Source organism: Emydura macquarii, unplaced genomic scaffold, assembly GCF_026122565.2.
Source record: "Emydura macquarii macquarii isolate MOO-44397 ecotype Brisbane River unplaced genomic scaffold, CSIRO-AGI_Emac_v2 contig_3044, whole genome shotgun sequence".
In the NCBI taxonomy this organism is placed as follows: Eukaryota; Metazoa; Chordata; order Testudines; family Chelidae; genus Emydura; species Emydura macquarii.
In genome coordinates this window covers 3424134-3451210 of record NW_027133181.1, presented here as the reverse complement: position 1 = coordinate 3451210, position 27077 = coordinate 3424134, and the positions used below count along the sequence as shown (strand labels likewise).

General features: G+C 38.7%; 1 protein-coding gene across 1 annotated transcript in view; it reads right to left on the bottom strand.

Moving 5' to 3' along the window:
* Nucleotides 1-2244: 2244 nt before the first annotated feature.
* Nucleotides 2245-27077, bottom strand: part of INTU (inturned planar cell polarity protein) — a 91739-nt gene continuing 66906 nt past the window's right edge. Inside the window, exons 9-16 of the mRNA XM_067530172.1 lie at nucleotides 20240-20293; nucleotides 18479-18541; nucleotides 16178-16399; nucleotides 14511-15002; nucleotides 13454-13551; nucleotides 10399-10588; nucleotides 5174-5331; nucleotides 2245-3154 (exon numbers count right to left, since the gene is read on the bottom strand). Coding sequence (XP_067386273.1) covers nucleotides 3043-3154; nucleotides 5174-5331; nucleotides 10399-10588; nucleotides 13454-13551; nucleotides 14511-15002; nucleotides 16178-16399; nucleotides 18479-18541; nucleotides 20240-20293 — 1389 coding nt within the window. The 3' untranslated portion in view covers nucleotides 2245-3042. The remainder of the gene's footprint in view (nucleotides 3155-5173; nucleotides 5332-10398; nucleotides 10589-13453; nucleotides 13552-14510; nucleotides 15003-16177; nucleotides 16400-18478; nucleotides 18542-20239; nucleotides 20294-27077) is intronic.

Here is a 27077-nt window from a genome sequence, read left to right as displayed (position 1 = left end):
ATGCCTATAACTGACTGGTATTTTCAACAGGAAAGATGTTTTACTGCAACACTTTACACCAATAGTTTAGCAGTATCATGGTGCAGTTAATTAATTATTAACAAACTCCAGAGCTCCATAAGCCTTTCCATCTCCAACAGATACCAAAAGACTATATGGTACCCCAACTTAAACTTTTATTCTAACACAAAACTTTAAGTGTTAAAACAAAGTAACTTCCAAAATGCATTGAATGTGAAAAGCATATGAGGTCAGTGTTAAGGTTTTGCATTAGAGTGCATGTTTGCTGAAATTGGGGTATCTGTTGCCTAGAAGTCTCTGTTGGGGATAGAAGTGAAAGCTTTATGGAACATTGGAATTCGGTATTGACGGTGCTGTAGCTAATATGAAGTGGAAAGGAATGCAGCTGTCTTTCTCCTTAACTTCTTATTTCTATACTTTTAAGTTTTGGGTAGATGGGATGTGTCCTTTTGCAGCCTTAACTTTAAATGTAGTTTTTGTTTGGTAATATGACACAGAACACACCACAAATGTGAGCATCAGTTAAAAAAGTTATTACATAGGCAGCCATCTAGAGGTAACTCATTATGTTGCTAAATGGAGATCAGATTGTGCTGTAAGCTTGGTTCTCTGTGCACAGGCTAGCAGGACCCTCCTTAAAGCAGCATAGATAGCCAGAGAGGTTTTCTGGGAGTGATGTGCTTCTCTAGTACAACTCTAACTATTATCCAAATAATGGGTTCCAGAGAGCTTTATGTCTAGCCCATGGCTGGAGTGGGGTAGGATTCCCATTATGTGAGTGTAGCTGGATATAAATGGGGAATGAAGCACCATGGAGAACATCCCATCCAGTAACCAAAAGGATTAGGCAAATGGAAACTGAGCTAATAGTCAAAAGGAGGCCTTTTCTGTCATGCAGCTAGTTTGCTATAATCAACTAGAAACTGAAGACTAATAAACATTTTACACAATTCTACAAAATTCTGAGATTTGTATTATGAAGGATGTTTTACAGAAAAACCCTGTACCATTGTTTTTTAGCAGGACACACAATATCAGCACATTTGAAAAAGAGTGTAACCAGACGAAAGATTATATTTTAACTTTTATTTACCTCAATCACAGTCCTGTATACCAGCAAATAACTATGGAACTATCTGTCTTAGAAAGCTAATACTTGAATTTTCTCTCTATTTCCTTGCAGAATATGTTTAAGTTTATTCAGTACAACACAAGCGGGCAGATTGTTGGACTGGAGCCTTCAGCTGTGGGAGTTCTGCAGTCTGAAAACAGGCCCAGATATTTCATAGCTGGAAACAAAAAATGTAGCCATGTAGCTATGTTAAAGCCAAAAGACAAATATTTTGACTGCTAGGATGAAATCCTGGTCCCACTGAAATCGATGTATAGACTCTCATTGAATTCAATGGGGTCAGGATTTCATCCCTAGGGTCCAGCACTTTAACTACTTGACCATGCTTCACCTTGGATGTCACTACATTTTCCATTTTCACAAGTATTACTCGAATCTAGCAAAGGCATATTTCTGTTTGCACCCCTCCTTTTATTTTAGCATATTAGTGCTTTATCCTGTCTAATATGTACTGATTTAGTTAAATTGGTACAATTTTCTCATGCAAACAAGACCTAAGAAATATATTTGATAGTGATAGCCTACTGCAACTGCCTTTGATTTTTTCAATATTTTTCTTCAGCTTGAGTTGTCCAACCATACTGCTTAAAATGCAACTTTAAGTTTAATCATGAACTTTGATTGTTTGCATTCTCTTGTTGGGCAAATGATGAAAAGCAATCAGTGATGACAGAACCAGAAAGAACAGTTCAACTGTAGACATGGTATATGATGAGATGCTCCCCAAGGAGTCAGCACCAAGGGTTACTGCTGGAAAAAAAAAAAAAAAACAAGAGAAAGGGGACTAAAAATATACATTCTAAATAAAACCAGCTTTTAAGAAAGCTGTTGAAAATAGCAGGCCCGTGGATTACAAAAAGTTTCAACGATTTGTGGGAAAGATGGGCTTTGTAGAAGGCATCTTGATTTCTCAAGAGTTTTGTTTCAACTTGCCTCATATGAACATTTTTATAACCTAACCAATAGGTATATGAAGAAAAATATCCTATTGTAAATCATAATAAGGCTAACCAAACTAATATTGCCTAATGTGACAAACCAGAAAATGAATGTGTGTGTACAAAAAATGCAGAAGGCACACAGTTTTCCTCCTACAAATACACACATTTATTTATTATAAAAGCATTATCATATAAAAATAGTTATATTCATGCTTGGCTTTCAGAAATAAAACTCCCAATTAAAGCCTTTTTCCGCACACTTTAGTACCTATTATACTTTCATCAAGATCAAAACTGTTCTATATCAAATTTAGTACTTTGTTATTTACAATACCATTCATGAACTGTATTACAATATCAACATTATTATAGCCCTTGGCTGTATGAAAGATCACAATGGATAAAAAAGATAAACTGCTAATTTTGTGTTTTGTTGCCCCTGATTAACAGAGTAGTACTAAAACCATCCAGAAATTTTTCATGCCCTTAGAGATGCATGTGCTTAATTACCAGAGAAAGTTGTGTTTTTTCCATTGCTGACTGCCAGATATCTAGCCAGTATATCAAGTGTAATATCTTGCACTTGATATTAAACATTGGACATTACAGGAATGTCCATGTTATGCTAATGTTTTATGTAGTAAAGCTACACTCAAGATAAGTAATTCCATCTTTTTATTCATCATGATCCATTTAACTGTATATAAAATTAATGTTTTTGCTTCTCCCAAAAACATCATCTCCCATAGGTAGTTGATGTAGTAAATCAGTACTAAAGTGCTCCTTCAGTTTTTAAAAGAGCTAGTCCACAATGCAGATTTTTTTTTTTTAAACACTTCAAAAGAACTCATATCAGGGCCTCATGATTTAATCAATTTCTGTTTATATTTAAGTGCTTTAGATGGATTCCAACACTCCTCAGGACGCTTGCTTAGTCAGGAAGCACATCTATGTAGCTAAGCCAAAGGATAGTTTAAAAGCCATTTCAACAGCAACTTCTGTGACTGAATCATGAAAACAGACATAAAACTCCTGAGGTTTTGGATGTAGGAAGAGTCTCCTGGAGAAAAACAAAAATCCAGTGTCAGAGAGAGGTGTTCACTGTTCTAGAAATTCTATTTGTGTTTTATAATAGCAAGCTGAAAGTAATTGCAAACCAAAACTAATAGCAGATTCCCACAGTTCTCCTGGAAATTTTTTAGTTCCCATTTATTATACATTTAAAACAATTTAAATTTCACCTCTGCTCAGTTTTTTTCAAGACTCTGTAGTGCATAAGTTCTTCATGTTCTCAATATTCACTCGCATGATACTGGGTTCTCTGCACTATTTCAAATCTCAGTGCTTTCAAACTACACCCAGAAGAGTGCTTGAGAAGAAAACTATAGTACTCAGATCCTTTTAAACTTAATTTTTTTTCGGTAGGTACATTACTACATGTCAGCTCTCTGGTGACTCTACAGAGTGGGAACCAAAACCATGAACTTACTAATATGTGAGCACAGCAGTTTTCTCCACAAGTGGTATTGAGTTGCACTTGATGTCACACATTATTTGAGCACGCTGAGACCAGAAAGCTGAAGGTTTTCTTAAAAGGGCCAGCAACATTTTAAACTATACCTAGGATTTTAACCTTTCTAATCCTAATAGCAACATTGTAGATGCTCACAGACTATAGTTACATAAACTTATTTGACTTCAGTAGTGTACAGGAGTCTTTATTAAAATATTTGAATTGAAGGGAAACTGGCAGTACTATAAATTGACATACTCTGTTATAGAGATGAGAGCGCTTCAGGAGATCCATAAGAATTTTTAAAATTATGATTCCAGACCAAATTCATTTTTTTGCGGGGGGGAAGGAGGGTGGAAGAGAGAGGTGACGTTCATGCTAAATGCTTTAGAAACAACAGTTTATGCCAAATACTGAAATGTGGTGTTGGGAAGATTATTCAATGGTAAGTTGGTTCATGGTGGTCTTCTCCCAAGCTAGCTGGGCAAAAGTCTTTATTATTGGCTTTACAGCTCCACAACTGAGAACACAAATTCAGTGAGTCAAGCAACTATAGTAATTAAACTCCAATCCAGCCCCTTGCCCTTAATAATTTGCTTCTGGCATGCTGAAAGTATTGATCAATGGGCACCTCAGACTTCCTAAACTTTCTCACTAATTTTTCTTCTTCTTTTTCTATCCTTCTAACAAGGAGACCAAAGATAGAATGGAGACAAAGAAGGAGAAGTACTACTGTTGATTAACAGATGATGATCCTACTTTCTGATTACTGAAGCTATAATGCTGACAGTAAATGCTGTGTCCTGCTAGGGTGGGAGAAGGATGTATGACAAGTGGTGGTTATGGAATATGGCCTAATGCTGAGGACCTAAACCATTATAAGATTTGCTACAGTCATAACTGTTTATATGTTATACTATAATTATCTTCCTTCTACAGAGTAGTTTTGATGTTTAATATTTAGTTCACAACTCTAGCACTATGTGCTAATATACAAATAAGCATGAGACAATTGTGCAATAAGGAACTTACTCACCAGAACCCAACTGCAGATTAATTTAAAAAAATCACTTTAGAAAAAAATTAACATTTAGTATAACCAACAACAAAAAAGTAATTATAATCCATTTACAATGATAATGGCAGTGTTTAATTTCATGTGTTTTTATTTGAAAGCACATTGAAATAAAGACTCCTTTTGAAAATGTTCCAAATGGATTGGTAGTTTAATATTCTAAATATGATCTCCCCAATAAAAGTTAAATTTGTTCACTTCTCTTTTCACCCCCTTCGCTCTCATACCCTCTGAATTTTGTGCATTTCTATCTCTCTTCCCCTCACCACTGGATAAGAGTTTTGTGCTGGAATAGCAGCACAAGTAGGATTCACTTGCAAAGTGGGGGCAGTGCAGAGGTTGAGGAGTTAGAAGAACAGAGAAAACACAAGATATTGGAGCAAGATGCCAGAATATCAGCACGAAGCTACAATGGTGGTGGCTGCTATAGAAAACTCTAAGACAGATAGATACAGCAGAATTTAAACCTGAGTAAGTTTCTTTCTACTTACCCTACAACCCAGTAAGTCATAGTTGGTGGTGGTTTCTTCTGGTCAGTCCAGTTATCAGGGGAACATTCAAACAAAACCCCATGTTCTCTCACTAGACTGAGGTCAGAACTTGCCTTTCTGGAGTCTGAATTTCTCCCACTGTCTGCATTTTTCTTTTTCTGTAAAATAGCAGACTAAATGTTAGTATAGTGTGAAATATTTTTCCTAAATAAAGGGAAGGATAATGAACTGCAACATGATTCATTTAGGAGGAGCAGGTAAGTTGCTGGTTCTGTGTGGGATGATCTCGATATCACAATTACTATATTATCACAATTACTATATCCTGTAAAGCAAGATTTGGAAGGTAAAATTAATTTTCTAACGTATAATTTTATTTTCCCCAACTGGCTATACACATTTCTGTTAGTCTGATAGTGATGGTCTTTCAGACTTTGTTTCACATATTGGAGGTAGATACAAGCTCTCTTTTGTGATTCCCCCCACCCCCCATCTCTTTCCAACCTGAATGCTCACTCTCTCTCCTAGCACATATGAGGTAATACAGCTACACTGAGAAGCTAGGCATGCTATCATAGCCAAGGAGAAGCAACAACAACAAAAATGTGACAAAACAAAAAACTAAACACTGCACTAGAAAAGGACATTTTAATGAACTTGACTAAACGGGTTTCTTTTTTAGATAAACAATTGAAATACTTTGCTAACTGAACTTTCTCTTACTCATTCCAAATATCCCATCATATCACACCAAAAAGGTTATTCTTGTGCTCTGCTAAGTCAGTTAGGATAAGAAAACCTTTGTGGAAGTGCAGGGTGTTTTCCCATTGAATAGCTGGCACCCACATGGAAAACATTATATGCAGGGAAACTAATTTTGTCTTTCTCCTGAGAGAAAGTACCCATTGTCTTGTTAGTCCAGTTTTGATGATGGCTTCCCTCTCACAAAGGGAAAGCAAAACAGATCCCAGTGGGGATAAAACATACAGGGTGGGAGTTTCAAAGATGCTTACCATGGCCTAACTCTGCTTCTACTGAAGTTAGAGAGTTTTTAATAAGTAAAACTAGTGCTTAGTAAAAGGAATGCCCAAGGAGTGACTGAGGATCAAGTTGCTGCATGGCAGATCTCACTGTAAGGTGCTCTAAACTGCTATGCCCATGAGGTAGGTAGGTATCTGGTGAGTGAGCTCTTACTGTTGCAGAGAGTATTGACTAGACAATCTGTAGATCTTAAAAAAGAGTATGATGACATGAGCAGAAGCTGAAGTGCATACCCCTCTGAACTGGGCCCTACTTCAACCACCAAGTAGTGTGGAGGAAGTACTAAGCTGGATGAATTCCCCAGTCCCTGCAATCCTGCCAAAGACCCCTTCTCTCCAGAACTGCTGCTAGGCCGAAGAGAGAGGAAAAGAGGCCTCCCTGGAAAGGAAAATATACAGAGAAAGCCCTGAGGGACTTCTGTCGCCCTTGTGCAGAAATAGATGAGAGCATGGGCAGTACATGAACCCCTTCCACCTGAGGCCACACCCCTTCCACCATCTCCCTCGCCAGAGGGCCAAGCTCCCTACCGCAGCTGGAGGAACCACACCCAGTCAGCCCAAGCCACTGGCTCAGCCTCAGAGTGCTGACCAGGTGTGGCCCTGGAGCGCCAGCCAGGTGTGGCCCCGGGTCCTGGAGAGCTGGCTAGGTGGCCTCAGCTCCAGGTGGTCCCAGCCGCCGCCCTGGGTGGCCACAGCCCCAGAGCACTGGGCAGACCAAGCGCTGTCCCAGCTGCCCCGAGTCCCTGACTGCTTTGGGGGACAGGCTGAGCAAGGGCGGGAAGAGCTGCTGCAGCAACACCCACCCGCCTGGGGTGGGGCTATGAGGGAAGAGCGGGACACAGCAGGAGAGGGAGGGACCTTGCAGCAGAGCATGAGTGGTGCTATGCCTGACTGTTTGGGAAGGCTAAGCCTTTCAGGTCTATGATACCCGCTGCCCATGGATGACAGGACTTTCAATTTATCTGTTGTACTGCAAATTTGCCAACAGGAGTGGAAGACATTCAGCTTGCTGAACTAGGGGACAAAGGACTGCTGGTGGAAAATATCAGAAGCAGAACCTCATGTCTACCAGAAAAGGGAGGAAAAAAAAGATGGAAACCCCATAGCAGTATATTAACAAAACCCATGTGGCAAAATGGCTTTTAACTTCTCAAAGTGTGCTTCTTTTCAAAGTTGATACAGTAAACTTCTGAAGCACTGCTTACTAATGCATATAGTGGAGAAAAACCCACAGTATGGGACTTCAGACACAACTTCTCCCTAGAGCATCTACCATTACTGGAGAGAAAAGCTGCCTTTCACAATCTGGTCATGCCAATGTTGCCACTTCAAAGACCTAAGGTCATGAAACAAGCTATAAATATATATCATCTTGCATTCCCAATACTTTTCTCAAATAAAAATGGGTGTAGTTGTCTTATCCAATTTTCCATTTGACATTTGTCCACCATACATAATTTGGCATGATTTACACCACTCATTCAGAAAGTACCAAGGACTGGAAAAGCAAGAACTTGTAGATCAGGAATAAAGTGCATTGGCTATTAGTCCTGTACTTTCATGAGTATTAAAACTCCTTCCCCTCCACATTTACACACAAATCAGAACACACTTATTTCAGATGCTGAACAAAAACATCAGAATCTAAGGTACCTGTCACCTACTGTACAGCACATGGGGTTTCTGGTTTTCAATATTTATTTTTTCCTATTCCAGTGTTTATTCTGAATTTTTGCATACCTTTTTTCACTGTTTAGAAAATAGTCCAAAATTAATTATTAATCCATTTTATTGCAATTTTAGATAATTTTTGCCCAATATTGTGCAACTCTATAAAATTCCAAACCACAGCAATGTTTAATTGATCTAAAAATCATGGAATGTAATTATATATTTCTGTGCATCATTGTTATCTATTTATCATGCATTATAAACTAAATAGTCCTCCTGATCAATAGCTTTCCAAATGCCAAGCAGACAGCTACAGCATATATTGCTGGACCAAATACACAAAAACTGTCCATAATTTTTTTCACAGTTAGTAGTCTGGTTGTCCAGTCCCAAAATGTTATAAAATTGGTTTACACATGCATGCCTGATTCTCCTCAACAAGAAAATCTTTGTTCTCCAGAGCATATTCATCTGTTCTTTTTGACCTACAGGGCATTATGAGCTCAGCTGGCATCCCCCGTAATGAAATGTGGCTGAATCAGGCAGGAAGGGTGCATACTGATGTGGCTGTGGCCAGAACAGATGTTTTCACTTTCAGACAAGTGTATCCAATTTTTATTGGTTACACCTGGAAATGCCTGAACGTATGTCAGTGGTTTCTTTATCCAGGTATTTTTGGTGTAAATTAAAAATTGGAAACCCTATGTTTTTGCTAGTTGTGACCAAAGGCAATTTGAACATAAAGAAAAGATTTTTGAACTTGTGTTTTTTAAACTACTTATATGGAAAACAAACATTCTCCTTTTTTCTGCTTGCTTTTGGATTTCTATACCTTACTATAGAAGTGCCAAAGGTATAAACTGATTTGTGGCCAAGATTCCAGTCAGCAGAGCCTCAGTTTCATGTACAGTTGATGGAAAAATTCCCACTAGTCAGGTATTTTTCTAAGTATTAAGAAATCCTAACAGACTTATGTCTGGGGTAACAGTCCAATCTGAAATGACCGCTTAGGTAGACAGGCCTCACACCTCCAAAAACTACAAACAAACTTGAAAGAAGATTGCATTGCTGTTTGCAAACTGCATTCATTCCATCTGTACCAATGCTTTCCATTCCTTATCATTTGTGAGCATTAAAGTACAGAGCAGCATGGTGAGGGTATGTCATCTGGTCACTAATTGTTTAAAAAAATTGGTACACATCCATGTATATTTATGTCAAAATGTAAATGCACCTACTATTATCTTGTATTTAGGTGAATTACGTACAAAGTGAAACAAATTTATAATCAAATACTAAGTATACCAGAAAATCTTAAAACTTAACATCCTCAAAAACCTGCCAGAACACTGATCTTCACCATGACCCCCCATCAAAACTTCCCACCAATCCCGCACTCTCAGAAAAAAGCCTGGGTGAACAGGAATGTTTTGCAGCTTATCCCGATAGTCACCAAATACAAATTCTGGTGATTTTCAGAACCAAGGATCCCTTGCTAAAAAAACACCCTAGCACCAGACTCCATCTAGATAAATCAGGGGAGATGTTAGCTTGAAGTGACTCAGATAATCACAATTACCATGATTTCACATGGCAGAGAGGCAGTGTCAAGTGGATGAGATCTATATGCACACAATATGATCAATGACGGTGCAATGAGACAGAAAGTCTCATGAAGGGAAAAAAATCCTACTAGATGTCATTTGAAATGCTGCTTACAAGAAACTGGAAGAGCATACTCCTCACGTGCCTTTCTCACACCTAGAAGGGATTATCTGGCGACATACCTGAAAGAAGCTGGTAGTTGTGGCATGTTTTCTACTGGACACATGTCCACATTAAAAAGCCCACCATTACAAACATTAGTGGTTGGCCAATTGGTTGGCAGTCTTAGCAGGGAGGCCAAAGACACTGAGTATGAGCTACCCTCTCACCTTCAGAGATGGTCTCTTCAGGTCAGGGTTGAAACATAGTGGAAGGGTAGTGGGGGAAGCTTGAATTGTCACTGTGCATGCCATACACTTTCTGTGAAGAAATAGAACTTAAATCTCCTGTGTTGTCAAGCAGGCATCTTTCAAAAGTGCTAAATTCGTAACAACAAAAAATTGTTTTTGTAGAAGGCAGGAGAGGGTAAATGATTTTAGTTCCTCTTTTGTGATTCTCTTAGAGGCCTTGTGTGAAACTCTGATAAATTATGGGCAGTAGAGAAGTCATAACATGACAAAGAAAAAGATGCCATAACCACATTCCACAGAGCAATCTAATTCTCAGAGCACTGTCTTGGGGAGGTGAAGCCCTTTTGGCGTGCAGGTTTGATTGAACTGCTTGTCAGAGAGACAGTCTACCTGTACAAATAAAACACTTGGTAAATTAAAAAGTGCACACACAAAGAATCTTCCACTAGTGGACTATTTAAATGCTGAAGTGCTAGTAGTCTTGAAAATATTAACTAGGAGATTTAAGTAAAGACAAAGAACAAGAAAACAATTCTGCTAGGAAGACAAAGTTTCTTACTTCTTTTATCATGGCCTGCTGGAAAATGGAGCGAATTGAAAGACAGCAACGATGAAAATTCTTGATTAGCTGAGGATGGATGGAGCCACTGAGCTGTTGTACGTCTTTGTGTGTTGGAGTAATAAAGATTCCTTGCATAGTTTCTAAAGAAATATAGTGGAAGAGGGTGTTCTCAGGACCAGACGTCAACCTTCAAAAATTAGAGAATAAGTGATTAGACTCTCCAAAATAATTTGATTGCTTTTCTGCTGGTGGTAACATGGTATGAGAATGGAAACAGGCATTGTCAAGATTTTCCTATTTCAACACAAAATACATCCTCCTTCTAATTAAAACGGTTAACATTCATTATTTTAAAAAGCAGTGACCATGGAGGTAACTGGGGATTACTGCCCTACTCCCAACAGGTGGTATTACCCAAAACAAAAAGGAAAGTATAAATAAATAGCTCACTGAAAATAGAAAAGAAGTTTAAAAGTGACGTATTAGTCACAAAGTCATCTCTGTACTGTGGATTATAAAGAACAAAACTGTTTTTTAAACCAAACTACTGATCTTGTTCTGTTTTTATAGTTTGAAGTCAACTGCACTTCTAAAATTATTTTTAATATCACTTCTACTGTTATTTTCTATTAAGTATTTTCCCTACTAATATCCATTTTATTTTCATATACAAATTTCAGTTTTGTTAGGCGAGACTACAGGGACTAGACTAGTTCATATTTTTCTTATCATACTTTATTAACTGAAAACAGTGAGTTACAAGTATATATGCACCATCTTAATTAAAAGAAACAATACAATATTTTTATATAAGATAATATTTATATATAAGCGTGTACATTTTATATTGCAGTGGTTTTTTGGTCAGAGAATAAAGCAGATGAATAGAATGTTACAACAGTCAGGTTTGCCAAGAACAAGTGAAAATGAATGAGGGAGGTGGGTGGATAGGATGGTAACATTTGAAAATAATCTATTGACAGTGGTAATATTAAGCCTGAGATAGCATAGGAGACTAATATAATAGAAGCAAAAAGACAAGACAGTGGTTATAAAGAAACAATCCAGTGGTCCCTCTGTCAGTCAGAACTTTTAACTCCTTAAGGGTCAACAGGAAGTGCCTTAATGGAAAAATAAAATACCTCCCTCACCCCCAAAACTGTGAGGATGAGGCTGGATTTCCAGACACAAGGCCAGATATTCAGTTGTCATAAACCGAAGTAACTCCACTAAAGTGAATAGAGCTACATTGATTTATGCCAGCGGGGAATATGACCCAGAGATTCAGTTATAGTTACACTGTTAATTAGTAAGAGTACACACACTATTTAAATTATTAAAATATACTTGGTCAAGTTCTCTAAGCACATACAGAAAGCTGAAAATATTGTGTTAAATACACTGTTTCATATTTACATTAAAATGGAAAAGTTTATTTTAGATGCAAAACATCACTTTTTTGTTTTTTAAAGACTACATTTTCCTGACCCTCTCTTTTCACCGTGACACTCCTATGTCCAAAATCAGAGCACTAGTGATAAGGCATGGAGTAAAAAAATCATTGGAAGATGAGTAAATGGAACAGACTTCCTTGCAATTTTACATTTTACTACTGGAACCTTTTTAACTAGAGTGGCAGAAGAGATAAACTACCTGAAGTTTGGAATTTGGATTCCCCTATGGGATAGAATAATCACCACAGGTGAAATTAATCTCTATCAGGAAGGCCAGCACAAAGCCAATGCACCACGTAAGTTCTATTTTTGAGGGTCAATGTGAGACTTAAGTGGGGCACTGGCCTTGTGATGGGCCTCTGTACAGAGGTGAAGTTCGCTCAAACAAAAGTCAGCACTGAGACTGGTAAAAAATTAATGGAAGATGTTTGGCTAAATCCCCAGAACTGCTTTGACAACTGGTAGGGTCTGTAATGAAATAAACTCTGAATCTATGAATTTTTGTGTAAGGCCAGAGTGGACCCTTAGATCATCTAATTTGACTTTCTGCATATAACAGGTCATTAAATTTAACCCAGTAACCCTTGCATTGAGTCCAGGAACTTGTATTTAAGTGAACTCAGGCTTGTTCCACTGGCTTGATTTTTTTTTTTGAGAAACTGTGCCAAATACCTGCATACAGTAAGTAGCCCACAATTAATTTTGACACATTCCTCTAGTTTGACAAATTGTTTAGTTGAATCCAAATCCCTCACAACCCCAATGCCCTTCTCAGTTCCGCAGCTTCAGAGGTGGGGAGGTTTGTCTGGGGCAGCTGGGAAAAGAAACCTTGAGGTATCTTTAAAGACTGTCCCCCTCCAGTGAGAGCTCAGTTCCCTTGTCAGTTTGAGGAGCAGGAGTGTGGTGGAAGAAAGGGAGCTTCCTAGCTCACTGGCTGGATTGAAGGATGCAGAAGGATTAGGGGAGGGTATCGCCTAAAGAAGGTGGAGAACCGGGCTGGAGTGACTAATATCTCCTAGGGGCCAACCCCTCTCCCTCCATATCCTCAGATAAGGGGAGGGAAGTGAGGTCACAGTGACGGTGTTGGGACGAGGTTTAAGGTGTGCAAGGGCATGGTTAGGACAGCCCTCCCCAGAAGGCATGAAATACAGAAGGAAGAAAAACCAGAACTAGATAAATTACTGCCATATGGTTTTTCAGATGTTTTAATAAAGTTGCAACCTAGTTAAGATATATTCCTGATGTCTTCGCTCTTGGTGCAGTGTTCAGGACAATGCATTATGGGAGTGGAGTGTTCATCACTAAGCATTTAGATATACTGAAGCATGCTTGGAATAAGGAAATCTGGCTAGAGAATAATGTAAAAAAAAAAAAAAATCTTGGCTCTTACTGCAACTGTTTTCCTGCTTGACCATAGTGACTGTGTGTCCTTTGTGACACAGCTATTTTGCTTTTGAAGAAGCCTTGCATAGGAAACGTTTGGTTGGTGTTACTAGCTCAAATTAAGTCAAATACTCAGAATCTTTGCATGTGTTCAGATAAAAATGGTGAATGTGGCCTGAAAAATAAAACATTTAACAAAACCAATAATCTCTTACTTGATCGCATTATAGAGTTCCGTATCTTTCTCTGAAAGGTTCTTTTTCAGGTTTCCTAAATGAAAAGGATTTGGAAGGGTAGGTTTCTTTTTAGTGACCTAAAAAACAAATAGCACAGTAAACTAACAAAATAAGGACATCTAATCAAAGACCAAAATCCAGCCAATGACACCATTTATTTATTTATTTTAAATGGAAGTATTAAAAAAATTAAATAATTGCAGCAAATTATAGAATGTGTTTTATAGTGTAAAGTCTATTGCAGGCTAAAACAGATTATTAGCATTTGTTCAATATATAACAAGTTTCCTTGGTCAATATTGCTTGTGCTTTTATCATCTTTGGAAAAATTCTCCAATTACTTTTGTAGTTTCCAACACAGCTGTGCCCAATTTAATGATGATCTAAATGAAAGAAAGATGTGCTGATTATGGGCCTGATCCAAAGCTCAATGAATTCAAAGAGAGACTTTCAACTGACTTCAGTATGTTTTGGATCAGGCCCTTACAGCCCCAATTCTGCAAGGTGCTTAAACAGCCACCTAACTTTAAACAGGAATAGTCTCATAGATAGTTTTAGTTCTGTCTTAAGAACTGAAAATATCCTAATGAAACACAGGAGAAGGAACACTGACTTCTTAAGTACTAGGAGCTGCATTATATACATCTAAAACAAATAAACACAGAATTACAATACTAAACTAGCTTTAAAATAATCAAGCAAAATTTATAAAAAAATATAAAGAATTGACCTGTTTCTATATATACAGAAATATAATTTCCAAGGAATGAGTGAAATGCTTCAGTTTTTGTTCATTTATTCATAGCTGTCTCCACAGTCACAGAATGCAGCTATAATTTGCAACTTACTGCACATTTCTTATTAATAACTTTTTTCTCAGTGGATATCAGTCTGCCTTATATTTATTAAAACATTTACCCATAAGAAAAGAGACAACCATCCATAATGGTATGGATTAATTTCTGAACATTCTCTTGGCTGTACCTATTTTTAAAAGTTAAACAGTTTAATAAATACAGAAGAGTAACAGTAATACCTTGAACAAGCTACCACTTCCCTCAGACCCGCCAAAGCTTTGGGATTCTTTTCGTTCATGCTTTCGGACCTGATCTAGTGTAGCATTTGGGTTAAGACCGCCACCTTCTTCAGGACCTTCATTGCCATTGTCGGATCCTCCACTGCTCCTTGAGGGACTGGGTTTACGTGTCCTTAAGGAGGAGTCACTGAAAAGTGTTCTTTTGCTTGTTGGAGAGGTTGCTGTTTTGGAAGTATTTTGCAGTTTGCTGAAAATAGGTGGGGTTGTAAAGCTTTCCAGTTTGTCACGTGCTGCAGGAAGGAACCAGTCAGCACAAGACAGACATGGAATGGAGGGAGATTCTAATCTTCCCTCTATGCTGGAATCTATTCCTTCCAATTGAAGTATAGTTGTTTTGATCTGATCAACATATATATAATCTGGTCCCGGATTCCCAATGGCTTTGGAAGTGCAGCCCCCTGCCTCCAGCAAAACACACAGCATAAAGTGTCTCTGTAAAACAAATTAGTAGGAAAGATTAATCTTTGACTTAAATACTGCATAGTGTAGAATCCATTCTATATTGCACTCATTATCAAATCTAATATTATATCTCAGCAAATTACAGAGGTTTGCAATACTGGACAGCTCCCCTGCTCACCTACAAGAGTCACTTTTTGTCCAACTCATGCTCTATGGGGTCTTTTGCCCTATTACAATCATCATGCAAATGAATGCTCATTTAATCACAAGTTATGGAAATTAAGTTACTGTGCATATGAGAAACTGCCTTTTAAATAGTCATTTGCTGGTTATTTTAAAATAATTTCCACTCAAAATGGATGAATTACCTGACAAATATCAGGTTATAAAAGTAAAAATTGCAACTGAAATGAACAAAACAGAATCAAAACCATGAAAATCTGTATTTACGCTTACAACATAACAGCCACACTGGATCAGACCATAATCCACCTAGCCCTGTATCCTGTCGTCCAGAGGTGGCCAATGCCAGGTGCTTCAGAGGGAATGAACAGAACAGGCAATCACTAAGTGATCCCCTGTGGTCCACACCCAACTTCTGGCAACAGAAAGGACACAGAGCATGGTTTTCCATCCCTGCCCATCTTGGCTAATAGCCATTGATGGACCTATCCTCCATGAACTAACCTAGATCTTTTTTTAACACTGTTTTTTTTGGGTGCTTTCACAATATCCCCTCGTAAAACGTTCCACAGGTTGACTATGCATTGTGTGAAGAAGTACTTCCTTTTCTTTGTTTTAAACTGCTGCCTATTAATTTCATTGGGTGAATCCTAGTTCTTGTGCTATGTAAATAAGGAAATGTTATTTACTCCTTCACCTTCTCTACACCAGTGAAGATTTTATAGAGCTCTATCATATCCCTCCTTAGTTGTCTCTTGTCTAAGCTGAAAAGTCCCTGTCTTTTTAATCTCTCCTCACTGGAATGTAAATGAAAACAAACTTTGTAAGCTTTATGAATATTAATCATAATTTTAGTCCCCAGCTGAAAAATTCTATACCAAGTTACAGCTGCAGTAAGGATATTTATAAATGATTAAATTAGTGTATGCTTAGTCCTGGAAATTTGTAATCACATTAACAATGTAAAGGCAACAGCAGAACAGAGAATCAGAGCCATGGGCGCCCTGCAAATTGTGACTTACCAAACCAACTATCAGTAAAAAGTATCTTGCTTCAGGTTCCCTGTATCCTGTAACACCTGAAGCTTCACTTGGTTGAAGATGATGGTGTGGAAATACTTCTCGCCATATCACTAACTGACCAATCCTCCGTTCTGCTGCCAAGGGTAATAGGCAATAGTGTCGACTATATAAAGCTATATCGATGAGATCCTCCTTTGGTAAGTGATTGCCAATTAAATAGCCCTTAATTAAAGCACAAAAAGAAAGCACATTCAATAAAAACAACTATACTTTTCACTATATAGTGTCTTTCATCTAAAGATCTTATTGTTTAACACACATTAAAATCATAAGCTCTTTGGGCAACGCAATAGGAACCATCTATTTGTATTATGTGTGTATAGTACCTAGCACAGTGGTTCCCAACCTGTGGCTTGGAGGCCAAAAGTGGCCCGCATGGGCTTTCAAAGTGGCCTGGCGCTCCCCTCCCGCAGGCTGAGGAAAGGAGCTTCTGCCTAAGAACCCAGGCAGAGCGTGTTTCTGTGAGTCTAAAAAACCAGTGCAGGCTCCCTGCTGCTACCAAGGGGATTGGAGATCAGCACTCCCCTCCCCCTGGCTGTAGCAGGGAGCACAGCAAAGCGCTGCTCCTCGGTCCATAGGAGGTGGGATCCCTGCTGGAGTCAGGGGGAGGAGAGCACTGATCTTCCGTCCCCCTGACTGCAGAATGGAGCTGCTGCTTACGGACCCACGTGGAGTGCCCAGGGCTACACTATGCGTGTGGTTTCCCTGCTGCAGCCCATGAGATGGGAGATCAGCAAGGAGGCTGCTCACTGAACTCCTTCAATCTGGCTGCAGTCTGGGGGGGGGGCCTGCTGGCAGAGACTGGTGGTCCTTAAGGGTTGTAAAAATGATATCCGTGGCCCTTGAGCCAAAAAGGTTGGAAATGACTAGCACAATGGGATTCTGGTCCATGACTAGGGTTTTTAGGCGCTACGATAATACAGACAAACCAAACAGTCAACACCCCAGTAAGTTGTTATTCCAGTTTTACAGAGCTGTAAACTGAGGCATACAGAAGTGTATGCTACCACAAGCTCTTTGACTGGAATCAATGTTTCCCAGACAAGGACAAGGACCAAATAATGTAATACAATACCAAAACAAGGATTTAAAATATGACCATCATTGTACATCATAAAAATTACATGGTATTAACTAGGCCTGCTATATTTTCCCCTAGAACAACAGCTTAAAAGAACTGCAGCCTCAAGGCTTTATCCTGCAAGGTACTGAATATCTCAACTCCCAGATGACCAACACCTCACAGGATTGGGATTAGCGTTTGAATGGTCACTAGCTTCTTACCCAAAACAGAATTGAGATTTGTTGGATTTCTGCTAACACAGCCTATTCTGTACCTCTTCTGATGTTTCACATTGCATTAAACACACACACACACACACACACACACACACACACACACGAGACCAGCTACAAGGGTTTTTCTAGAGCCAGTCTATATGACATGATGGTAAAAATGACTGTGGGAGGTCTGCACTAGAGTTTTCATTATTGTTAGCCTTGGTGGAATTGCACTCTTACACCAATCTCAGTGTAGACAAGCCTTATTCTTGTACCTTAATCGTGCAGGTAGACCTACTCCATGGGACTACCTTCATAAGTAAAGACTGCATGATTGAGATCTAGGAACATAAGCTCCTTAGAGCAGAAGTTGTATCTTACTCTTTGTTTTGTAGGGTGCAGAATACATTGAAAATGATCAATAAATAACATGTTTACAAATACCAGAGAGGCCAAGGTGAAAGAAAGTTACTGATTCAGTTTCTCAAATCTATCTCTCTAGGATGACAGTTACAACCAGAAGCCTTCACTTAGTGACAGAGACGGGCAAAGAACAATGCTATCAGAATACTTCATAGTAATTCTCTTTTCAATTAATGTGGTAATTCGTCACTGACTACTGTACCTCTTCATTCATCTCTTCACACACACCAAATTTTGCAAGATTATTTTTGTTACTGGTTTCATAGTGATATTTTGGTGTTATCTATAATACAATAAGCGCTGTTTTAAGACTTTAAATATTTTATTTGTATCTGTGAAGTAAATCATTTTGTTCTATTCTTTGAGTTCAATTATGTCTGTAACCAGTGTTAAACAGACAAAAATGACCACACATTGTTCACATTTGTCAAGCTCAGGCAAGTATCAATTCATTCTTGGCTTATGTTTCCCCATGGTGCATTTTTCAAAACTCCATGACTCATGACTCCATGAAAATCAAGACTCAAACAGTCTCACCTTATAGAAAAGACAAGAGCCCATAATCATATACAACCGTCTCACGTCATAGTAATCTTCAGACTGCAAACAAAAGTAAAATGCATTTATAATTCCTGATTGTTACATGACTGAGTAAAGGCAAGTGAAACTAATTCCAACAAATCAGAGTCATTTAATACTTTAATTTTTAATTTAATTTGCCTTCTTTAAATATTAATTTATTAGCAGCTGAGCATCAGTGAAGTGAAGTTAGAACAAACAGATAAATATAATTTGACATTTAGACTTTAATGTTGGTTTTCAAGTCACTGCAGCGTCGTTTCTATAGTTATTTCCAGCACAGCATAACAGGTACTCAGATTTCCTACTCAGTTCTAATCTATCTGTAAAGCAGATGGCTTTTTTACAGGGTTCTTTAGATTTCACAGATCATAACAGCCAGTTAGCCGTGGCACAGTTCTTGCCAGCAGAGGGACCTCTTACAACAAATCTAGGAAGACATAACATTCTCTTTTCATCGTACCTGGAAATACGTTACCCAGCATTCACTCCATTCACCTTTTAAATTAATTGACAAATGCTCTTACATTCACAACACAGATCTCAACTGGGCAGCTTTAATTTTATATGTAGTGGATACATATAGCTCTGCTCAATAAAATGGTATTTATAAATATAATTCTCAATAATCATTCATTCAGTTTATTTAGGAAACAAATGGTTTGGTTCCTATAAGACACAAATAATAAAGTTTAATAAGAAGTGGGACTATAGACAACTATCTGCCTTGTATTTACAGTTCCAGACATTTTATTAGTTAAAAAAAAAAGACAAAAACCCAAAAACGTTCAGTATAATAAATATTCAGTAATATTTTCTTTACATCTCGGCACAGAGCCATTTATAACTTCATTTTAAAAAAAGTTTCTTCTGAAGCAAGAATTTAAAAAGGGACTTTCATACTGAGGAGAAAATTTTCACATGTAAACATATTTACCCCTCACTATTTGATATGTAGTAAAGGAAATACATTAAAAATGATGCTTGAATAACTTGCTTCTTTCAAGTTTGTTCCAAGATAAAATTCTTGAAAACTGTGTGAATATGTATAATTGTACTGTGTAGAGAAAAGCAGCCAGTTCTGTACATACACAAACACAATTTTATGCCCATTATATTTTACATCATCGATATCTAACAAGTATTAAGCGTACATCATTAGGTGTTAACAAAAATATGATAAAAACAATGTCTTATATTACACTGCATAGCCTTATAGCCCCTCTGTTACTGAGGCTTTTAGTTGCTTTCTTAAGATTGGTGGGTTTTGTTCTTAATGCTGTACCGCAATTTTAAGGACTATCCATAACTACTTGAAAGGAAGAGAAAGGGTTGATTTTACTATTAACTGAAAAAAGAAAATATCCATGTTATAGCAAGAAGTGGCTTTTTAGCTGAGCTAAGCATCAATCAAGCTTGCAACTATATCAAATCTAGTTTCCACTCACTGTCCCTGCAGTTACTAGAGTAAGTGCAAGAGCAATTGAGGACACACAGTATGAATAAGACTGATATAAAGTGTAAAAAAAAAAAAAAGAAAGAAAATTCTTTAAACTTTTACTACAAATCAAGAAAAAATATGGATGACTGTTACACTGTTGTGACAGATTGCTTTGACTTTAGTTGGTTAGTAAAACTAATGGTTTTGATCCAAGGTTTCTTCAAATTACTGAATATGACCAGCACAAATAGCCTGTTTTGTAAAAGCATGCTCCTTACCAACTCTGCAAAATCAGCTGCCTCCAAATCACTCAGTGCTGTGTCAATTTCCATCTGAAATATTGAAATGGTATATATGAACATATTTTTCCAACAAATATACTGACAATTACAATAACAATGGACTGTAGGTCATAGTACCAATAGTGTCACAAGATTAAGAATAATTTTTCATTAATATATGGAAATGGTAAAAATTGTACATCCTTTTTGCATTAACAACATCAAACATTAAGAATATCTGAACTCTCCAAAAGATTTTTCTTTAATCTTTTCCAGTTTCTGCATATTTCCCCCTTCTTAGAATGATGGAAAATATCATTCTGCTTGTCTGTCTCCTAAACCCACTGTTTTATATAAAGAAGATGTCAATCTTATTTTCTTCATAGACTAAAACATGAAGGCAGGAGGCTCCCCTGAAAGCTGGCAAAGCTTTAGTATCCAGCTGAGTTATTAGAAAAATCTTTTTCACTTTGGATTTAGTTTGTGTTTCTATGGAGATTTCTAAATCTTTCTCACACATTACCTTTGTTCTACTCAAAGACCAATAAGCTTGCATATTTCTTTAGATTCAGGAGCTGTTGATTAGTATAAGTTTCACTAAACATGCCTTTAGTTAAAGAACAAAATAGCAGCCACTCAGGTTCATGACATAAATATGCTACTTAATTAAAAGAACTTTAAAAAAGGCCATAGCCTTTTGGGCTCTGTAAACAAGCTGCCTCTTTCTGAGATAGAGTAAATTCTTCAGATTTATAGAAATGTCAACCATGCTGTTGGCAGTCAACAAATAATCATGCCTCTCAACTTCTCCTTTGGTTTAGAACTAAATTATACATTTATCCCAAACAGAACTGATAGTCCTGTTTTTAATATTAAGGAAGATTGCCAGTTCTTCCCTAGTTAAGATTGAAACTAGCTTCCAAATATAAACCCAATTTTTAATCCACTCCCAACTTCACCTAAACTAATCCCTGAGGAATTTCAACTTGTCACACAGTAGAACTTTTCTGAAAAATGTGGGCAATCACAAATTATTTCAGAAACATAAAGGTTTTAAAAATCCTTATATGCTTATCAAAGATTTTCCTGCTACTTCTTTGACTTTCTCTCTCCAAAACAGAGTCACATAAAAAGTTCAAGTTTCACTGCCCCAAAAGTGTCCAACTCAGAGAAATATCTTTCATAGATTTGCTTCAGGGAAATAGATGTCAGAATTAGATTAACATGAGAATAAAAAAACCCACAGCTATATATACAGTGCTTGAAAAGTCCACTCATCTGTGGAAAGTAGAAAGCTTCCCAGATAAGCGGCCTTTCTGCAGAATCCAAGCTTTTATTTAAAAAATAAAACAAAGCAAAAAAGCAAAAGCAAAACAAAACCCCAACAAACACAAAGTTCTAGTCCTTACGGTTGCAAAGATAACCTTCCAAATACAAACTGAATGTAAGAACTGCTGTCTTCCTAAATTGGCAGGCAGAGAACTAAAATACCTCTGCTGCTAGTCAGAGGTTTCCCAAGTTGCAGCAGAAAGAAAATCGACCAGTATATTACCAGCTTTGGGAACCCAACCCCTAGCAGTGAAATTGAGAAGAATCAGATCAATTTCATTCTGTTGCTGCAGAGACTGGCACTGAGCTTTTCACAGTGGAGGAGTATAAATAGAGAGGCTGGTGGAGAGGATTGGAGAGAGGGACTGAGGGGAGTGGGAGATGTTAGGAAGAAGAAGGAAGAGATATTTTGGGGGAGAATAATGAGATAAGATATAAAGGGATGCAGAGAATAAAATGAAGAGAAAGAACATTATGACTGTGAAGAGAGAAAGAAAAAAAAAGAGGAAACAGGCACTGAAAACATAGCAGAAAAAATACACTGTTATTTATTAGAAAGACAAGGTGATTGGGGTAATATCTTTTATTGGCTAATCTTCTGTTACTGAAAGAGACAAGCTTTCAAGCTTACACTGAGTTCTTCAGTTCTGGGAAAAGCAGGTACTCGAAGTGTCACAGCTAAATACAATGATGGAACAGATAAAAGGTTAAGACATTGCAAGAGACCATTCAAGATGAAGTGGGCAGTTAAAACCTATATAGTTATGGATCACCACACTTACATTCATAGATCTAGTAGCCACGTCAAACATATCTAGAAATCTGTTATCTACAGCCAGGCATTCAGACATCACAAAACATTCTCTGAGGAGAAAGTCTGGGTAACACACACCTTAACACAGTTAAAGCTACCTTCACCAACAAAGACACTCCACTAAAGAAGTAATGACATATGGAATGGGCCACTCAAATACCCTGAGAGAACCTGCTTCAATACAGGGTGGGGAAAAAAACTTTCCAATTGCACACTCCTAGGGTACATTTCCTGTAGACCTCCTATTTGTCACCTACCACCCATGCTGAACCCACATGGGGTATCATTAAAAGGTTACAACCAATACTCAGTGGAGACCACATCTTGCAGGAAATCTTTCCTGAACCTCGTCCTCTGGTCTTCAAAACAACCCAACAGCTTTGTCAAGCTCACCATCAGAAGCAAGCTCCCCACAGACCAGGACACACCAACTCAAAGAGGCTCCAGCCCCTATCATAGTAACAGATGTAAAACCTGCAGATATACAATGATCAACACCTGCCTCCCAACATGCCCTTCAAGATCCATGGGTCCCGCACATGCCTATTATAACATGAAGTGTACCTTATACAGTGCACTAAATGCCCCAATAACAACTGTGTGGGTGAAACAAGACAATCACTACATTCTCGAATGAAAAAAAAATGATAAAAGACAAAACCACCATATCACACGTGGGTGAACACTTTTCACAAAATGGTTACTTCATATCTAACCTCTCAGTGCTTGTCCTCAAAAGAAATATGCACAACACTTTCAAAACACAAGCCTGGGTACTTAAATTCATAACTCTGATAGACACCAAAAATCATGGACTCAATAAAAAAAAAACTGGATTTGTAGCTCATTACAACAATCTGTAACCCACTAACTCTTGTTTATCCAGTAGAGGTGTTAACTGCCCACTTCACCTTGAATGGTCTCTTACCACATGTGTCAACACCTTATCTGTTCAACCTTTGTATTTAGCTGTGACATAGTGCCTTTCCCAGACCCGAACAAGAGCTCTGTGTAAGCTTGAAGGCTTGTCTCTTTCACCAACAGAAATTGGTTCAATAAAAAGACATTACCTCACCCATCTTGTCTCTCAAATGTTGTGGGACCAATATGGCTACAACAACACTTCAAACAACCATTATTTATTACAGTAAAGAAAGAAAAAATGGTGTGAAGCCTAGAGAGGAAAGGTTACAAAAACAAAAGAAATGCAGTAAGTTACCTTTCAAAAAGTGTATTAAGTTGCTGAATGACCATGGGGCTAGAACTGAATATACTTCTCTGTAACCTGCATATAACTATTTTTCCCCTTTAAATGACAGGGGCATGGCTTCTGGAAATGGGGTAGGGGACAAAGGTGTGTAGCAGCACACATATTTTTCACATATAGTTCTTGGTGTAGAACATGTCAGGTAAATTTTTCATGACCTATATATACACACACTTCAAAAGATATCCTTGTATATATTATGTGAAGTGAAACGAACAAAAAGGGGGAGAAAAATCAAGTAGGTCAACTGAGCCTTGCAGCTGTGCTTGGCTCATGGTATCAGATACTTCTTAAATCAAAATACAATGTAAAAATTAGTACAGCATACCAGGTCCAGTAAAATGTTCACATTGACAAAGGTTATTTCAAGACTTTTTTCAACTGGAAATTGAACAGAGATCATGATTTTTCTACTATCTGTAAAAAGACTGCTCCAAATAGAAGTTACTTTACTTAAAAAATTGTGCCCGACTTTTTAAAAATCATTTAATTTATTTAATAGCCAGCTGCTTATATGGCCATATTTTTGACTCCCCATGTCTTGACTCTTCCTACCAAAACATAATGAGGTTTGCTTGTAAAAATTATGAAACTTTAAACTAGTACTAAAAGAGCATGAGTGAATGAAAAATATGCCCTACTGTAAACATTAGGAGTTTTATTGAATTCACACAATGAAGACCAAAAACAATAATCTTGATCTTTTGAATACAACATGTCATTTTTCAAGGTAGCAAGCACCTTTCATTCTCCTTTACAAAGGCTCTGTTTGCCAAGTTGATTCAGTGCAAGCTGATGATTTTCTGTAGGCTACAGTGCTTAGGATCATACATGGATCCAGTATCTTTAGAGTTTCAGCATAGAATTACAGTATATACTCATATTTTAGCTGTCAATTAATTTCCCTAACAACATCTTGGGAAATTAAGTGTCCAGCTGTATAAACTGACAACCTCTACCTTCACTCCAAGTGAACATAAGATTGTGCCCTTGCAGCTGGTGCTCACCTTACCTATTAGATCTGCTCATAGATAAATTCAAGTCATAATAGATTTTAAGGCCAGAAAGGACCATTTTGAACTAATGCAGTATACAGTGGTAATAATATCTCCCTACTTCTACTTCATATTCCCCTGCTTATCCATACAAGGATCACATTTGATCTCTTAGCCACTGAGTCACACTGGAAGTGCATGTTCAGCTGGTTATCTATCATGAACCCTATGACTCATCTGAGTCTCTGCTTTCCAAAATATAGTTCCCATCCTATAAGTGTGACCTGCATTCTTGGTTCCTGGACAAAGGACCTGCAGTTAGCTGTATTAAAGCACATATTGTTCCAATGAGCCTAGAGCATGTGATCCAGATCACTCTGTAGAACAAATATGTCCTAATTAACTACTACTCTACTAATGTTTGTAGTACCTGCAAACTACTAGCAAAGGTTTTATATTTCCTTACAGATAATTGATAAAGATTTTGATATTGCATTTGTTCAAGAACAGTTTCCTGTAGGATCCCATTGGAAATGCTCCACAGTACAATGACTCTCTATTTACAATTACTTTGAGATCTATCAGTTAACTAGGTTTTACTTCATTTTATATGAACTATACTGATTTTTTGTAGGATAGCTTCTTAATCAGAATGTTGTATGGTTCTAAATCTTATGAACAGCACAGGCCACAAGATGCACCCTCTTGTGGACCTCCTCCTTGATCCAGGTAGGAACTGGCATCTCCTCTCTTCCTCCTCAATCAGGAAACTTATGCACATATCCTGGTGGATGGAGAGAAAAGAATGGCAGCTCTCAGACTCATTTGTACACTGACTCCCTGAGTTTCTCTGCTTATAAACAAGAAAGGGACATATTACAAATAAAGAAATACCACAGTCAAATTTTCCCTAGTACTTTTCCTGTGTTTTCATGAGCCCATGGTTAAGCGATAAAGTAATATGCTTAATGGATCCCGACGTGTATCTACTATTGAGTTAACTGTATGGTCCAGAAACTATCCGCTACTCAGATTCCTCCTTTAATCTAGGTTATTTCAGAAAGGCTTATAATATATACAATGGTGTAAGCCGGTAGCATGGTCCGGCCGTGGTGTCGTGACCCTTCCTCGGGCCCAGGCTCCGAGGAAGGCCACAGCGCTTTCCTTTAGGGGAATAAACAGTGCCTATTTACAAGTCTTTAGCCCTGGCCCCCAGCGGGGCGGGCTAGCAAGTGGTCTGGTGCCCCCGGCCCTCAGGTAGGGTGTGGCAGACAAGCAGTTTGCAGTCCCTGGCCTGCAAGCCAGGCAGGGCTGATTGGGCAGTCAATAGCCCTCGGCCTTCCCACAGGGAAGCAGTCTGGAGCCCTTGGCCTTGCAGGCAGGTGGGGCCAGCAGCACTCGATATCCCCAGTAATGCAAGCTCCAAGGGCAGCAGGCACTCCCAGGGTGGTTAGGGAAGGCGGGAGGGGGACGCAGGCCCACCCGACTCCACTGCATCCCAGCCCATGGCCCTATCAGTGGCAAAGCCATTTGCCACTGAGTCAGCAGGGATCTAACCGTAACACGCTGACGGGATTTAGCCCCTGACTCAGCCACTTGCTAGTTGGCTGTCCCTGGGCCACTTCCTCCCACCCTGCCCCCGGGTACCTGCAGGGAGCAGTCTCCTTCCGGGTCGCTGGGGTAGAAGGTGAGTGGCAGTCCCACAAGTCTCTCACCGTCAACCGGTGGCGGGTCCAGGAACTCCTCTGCGTCATCAGTGGAGGACAGCTCCTCCAGGTCCCAGAGGTTCCTCCGGTCCACAGGGTTCAGTCAGCTCCTGGGGGTCCCTGGTGTCAGGCAGCTCCTCCAGGTCAGGGCCGGTCTCAGGGGGTATTTCCTACCCAGGAGTCTGGGGTGGCTTGTTCCAGCAACTAGGGCCTGGCGACCCTGTCCAATCACTAGGGCCCGGCAATCCGGGCAGGTTTTGGTTGATCTTTGGATGATGAACCGCTTGGTGGGATGGTTGCTCCAAACAGCCGCCGGGTCTGGGTCAGGCCTAGGCCTAGGCCTAGGCCACAGCCTCCTGGAAGACACGTCTGCCTCCAGCAGCAGCTTTCCACTTACTGAGCTGCTAGGCTGGCCTTTTATAGTTCCCCTTCCTGCCTTGGCTCCGCCCCTCTGTTGCTGGGCAGTTTGGCCTGTAGGGCCCTGTTCTGCCCAGCAGGGGTGTCGCAACCCTTCCTTGGGCCCAGGCTCCGAGGAAGGCCACAGCGCCTTGCTACAGGTGTGTAGTGGAAATAATTGTTGAATAGCCATTTTAGAAGCCATAATCAAGAGCTTTAATACTATAATTCCATTGATCTGACATCAGACTGGATTATAATTTTTTTAAACAACTGAGTAGGATTTTCAAAATCAAAAAAATTAAGTCATAGTAATAAAAATGCTAGA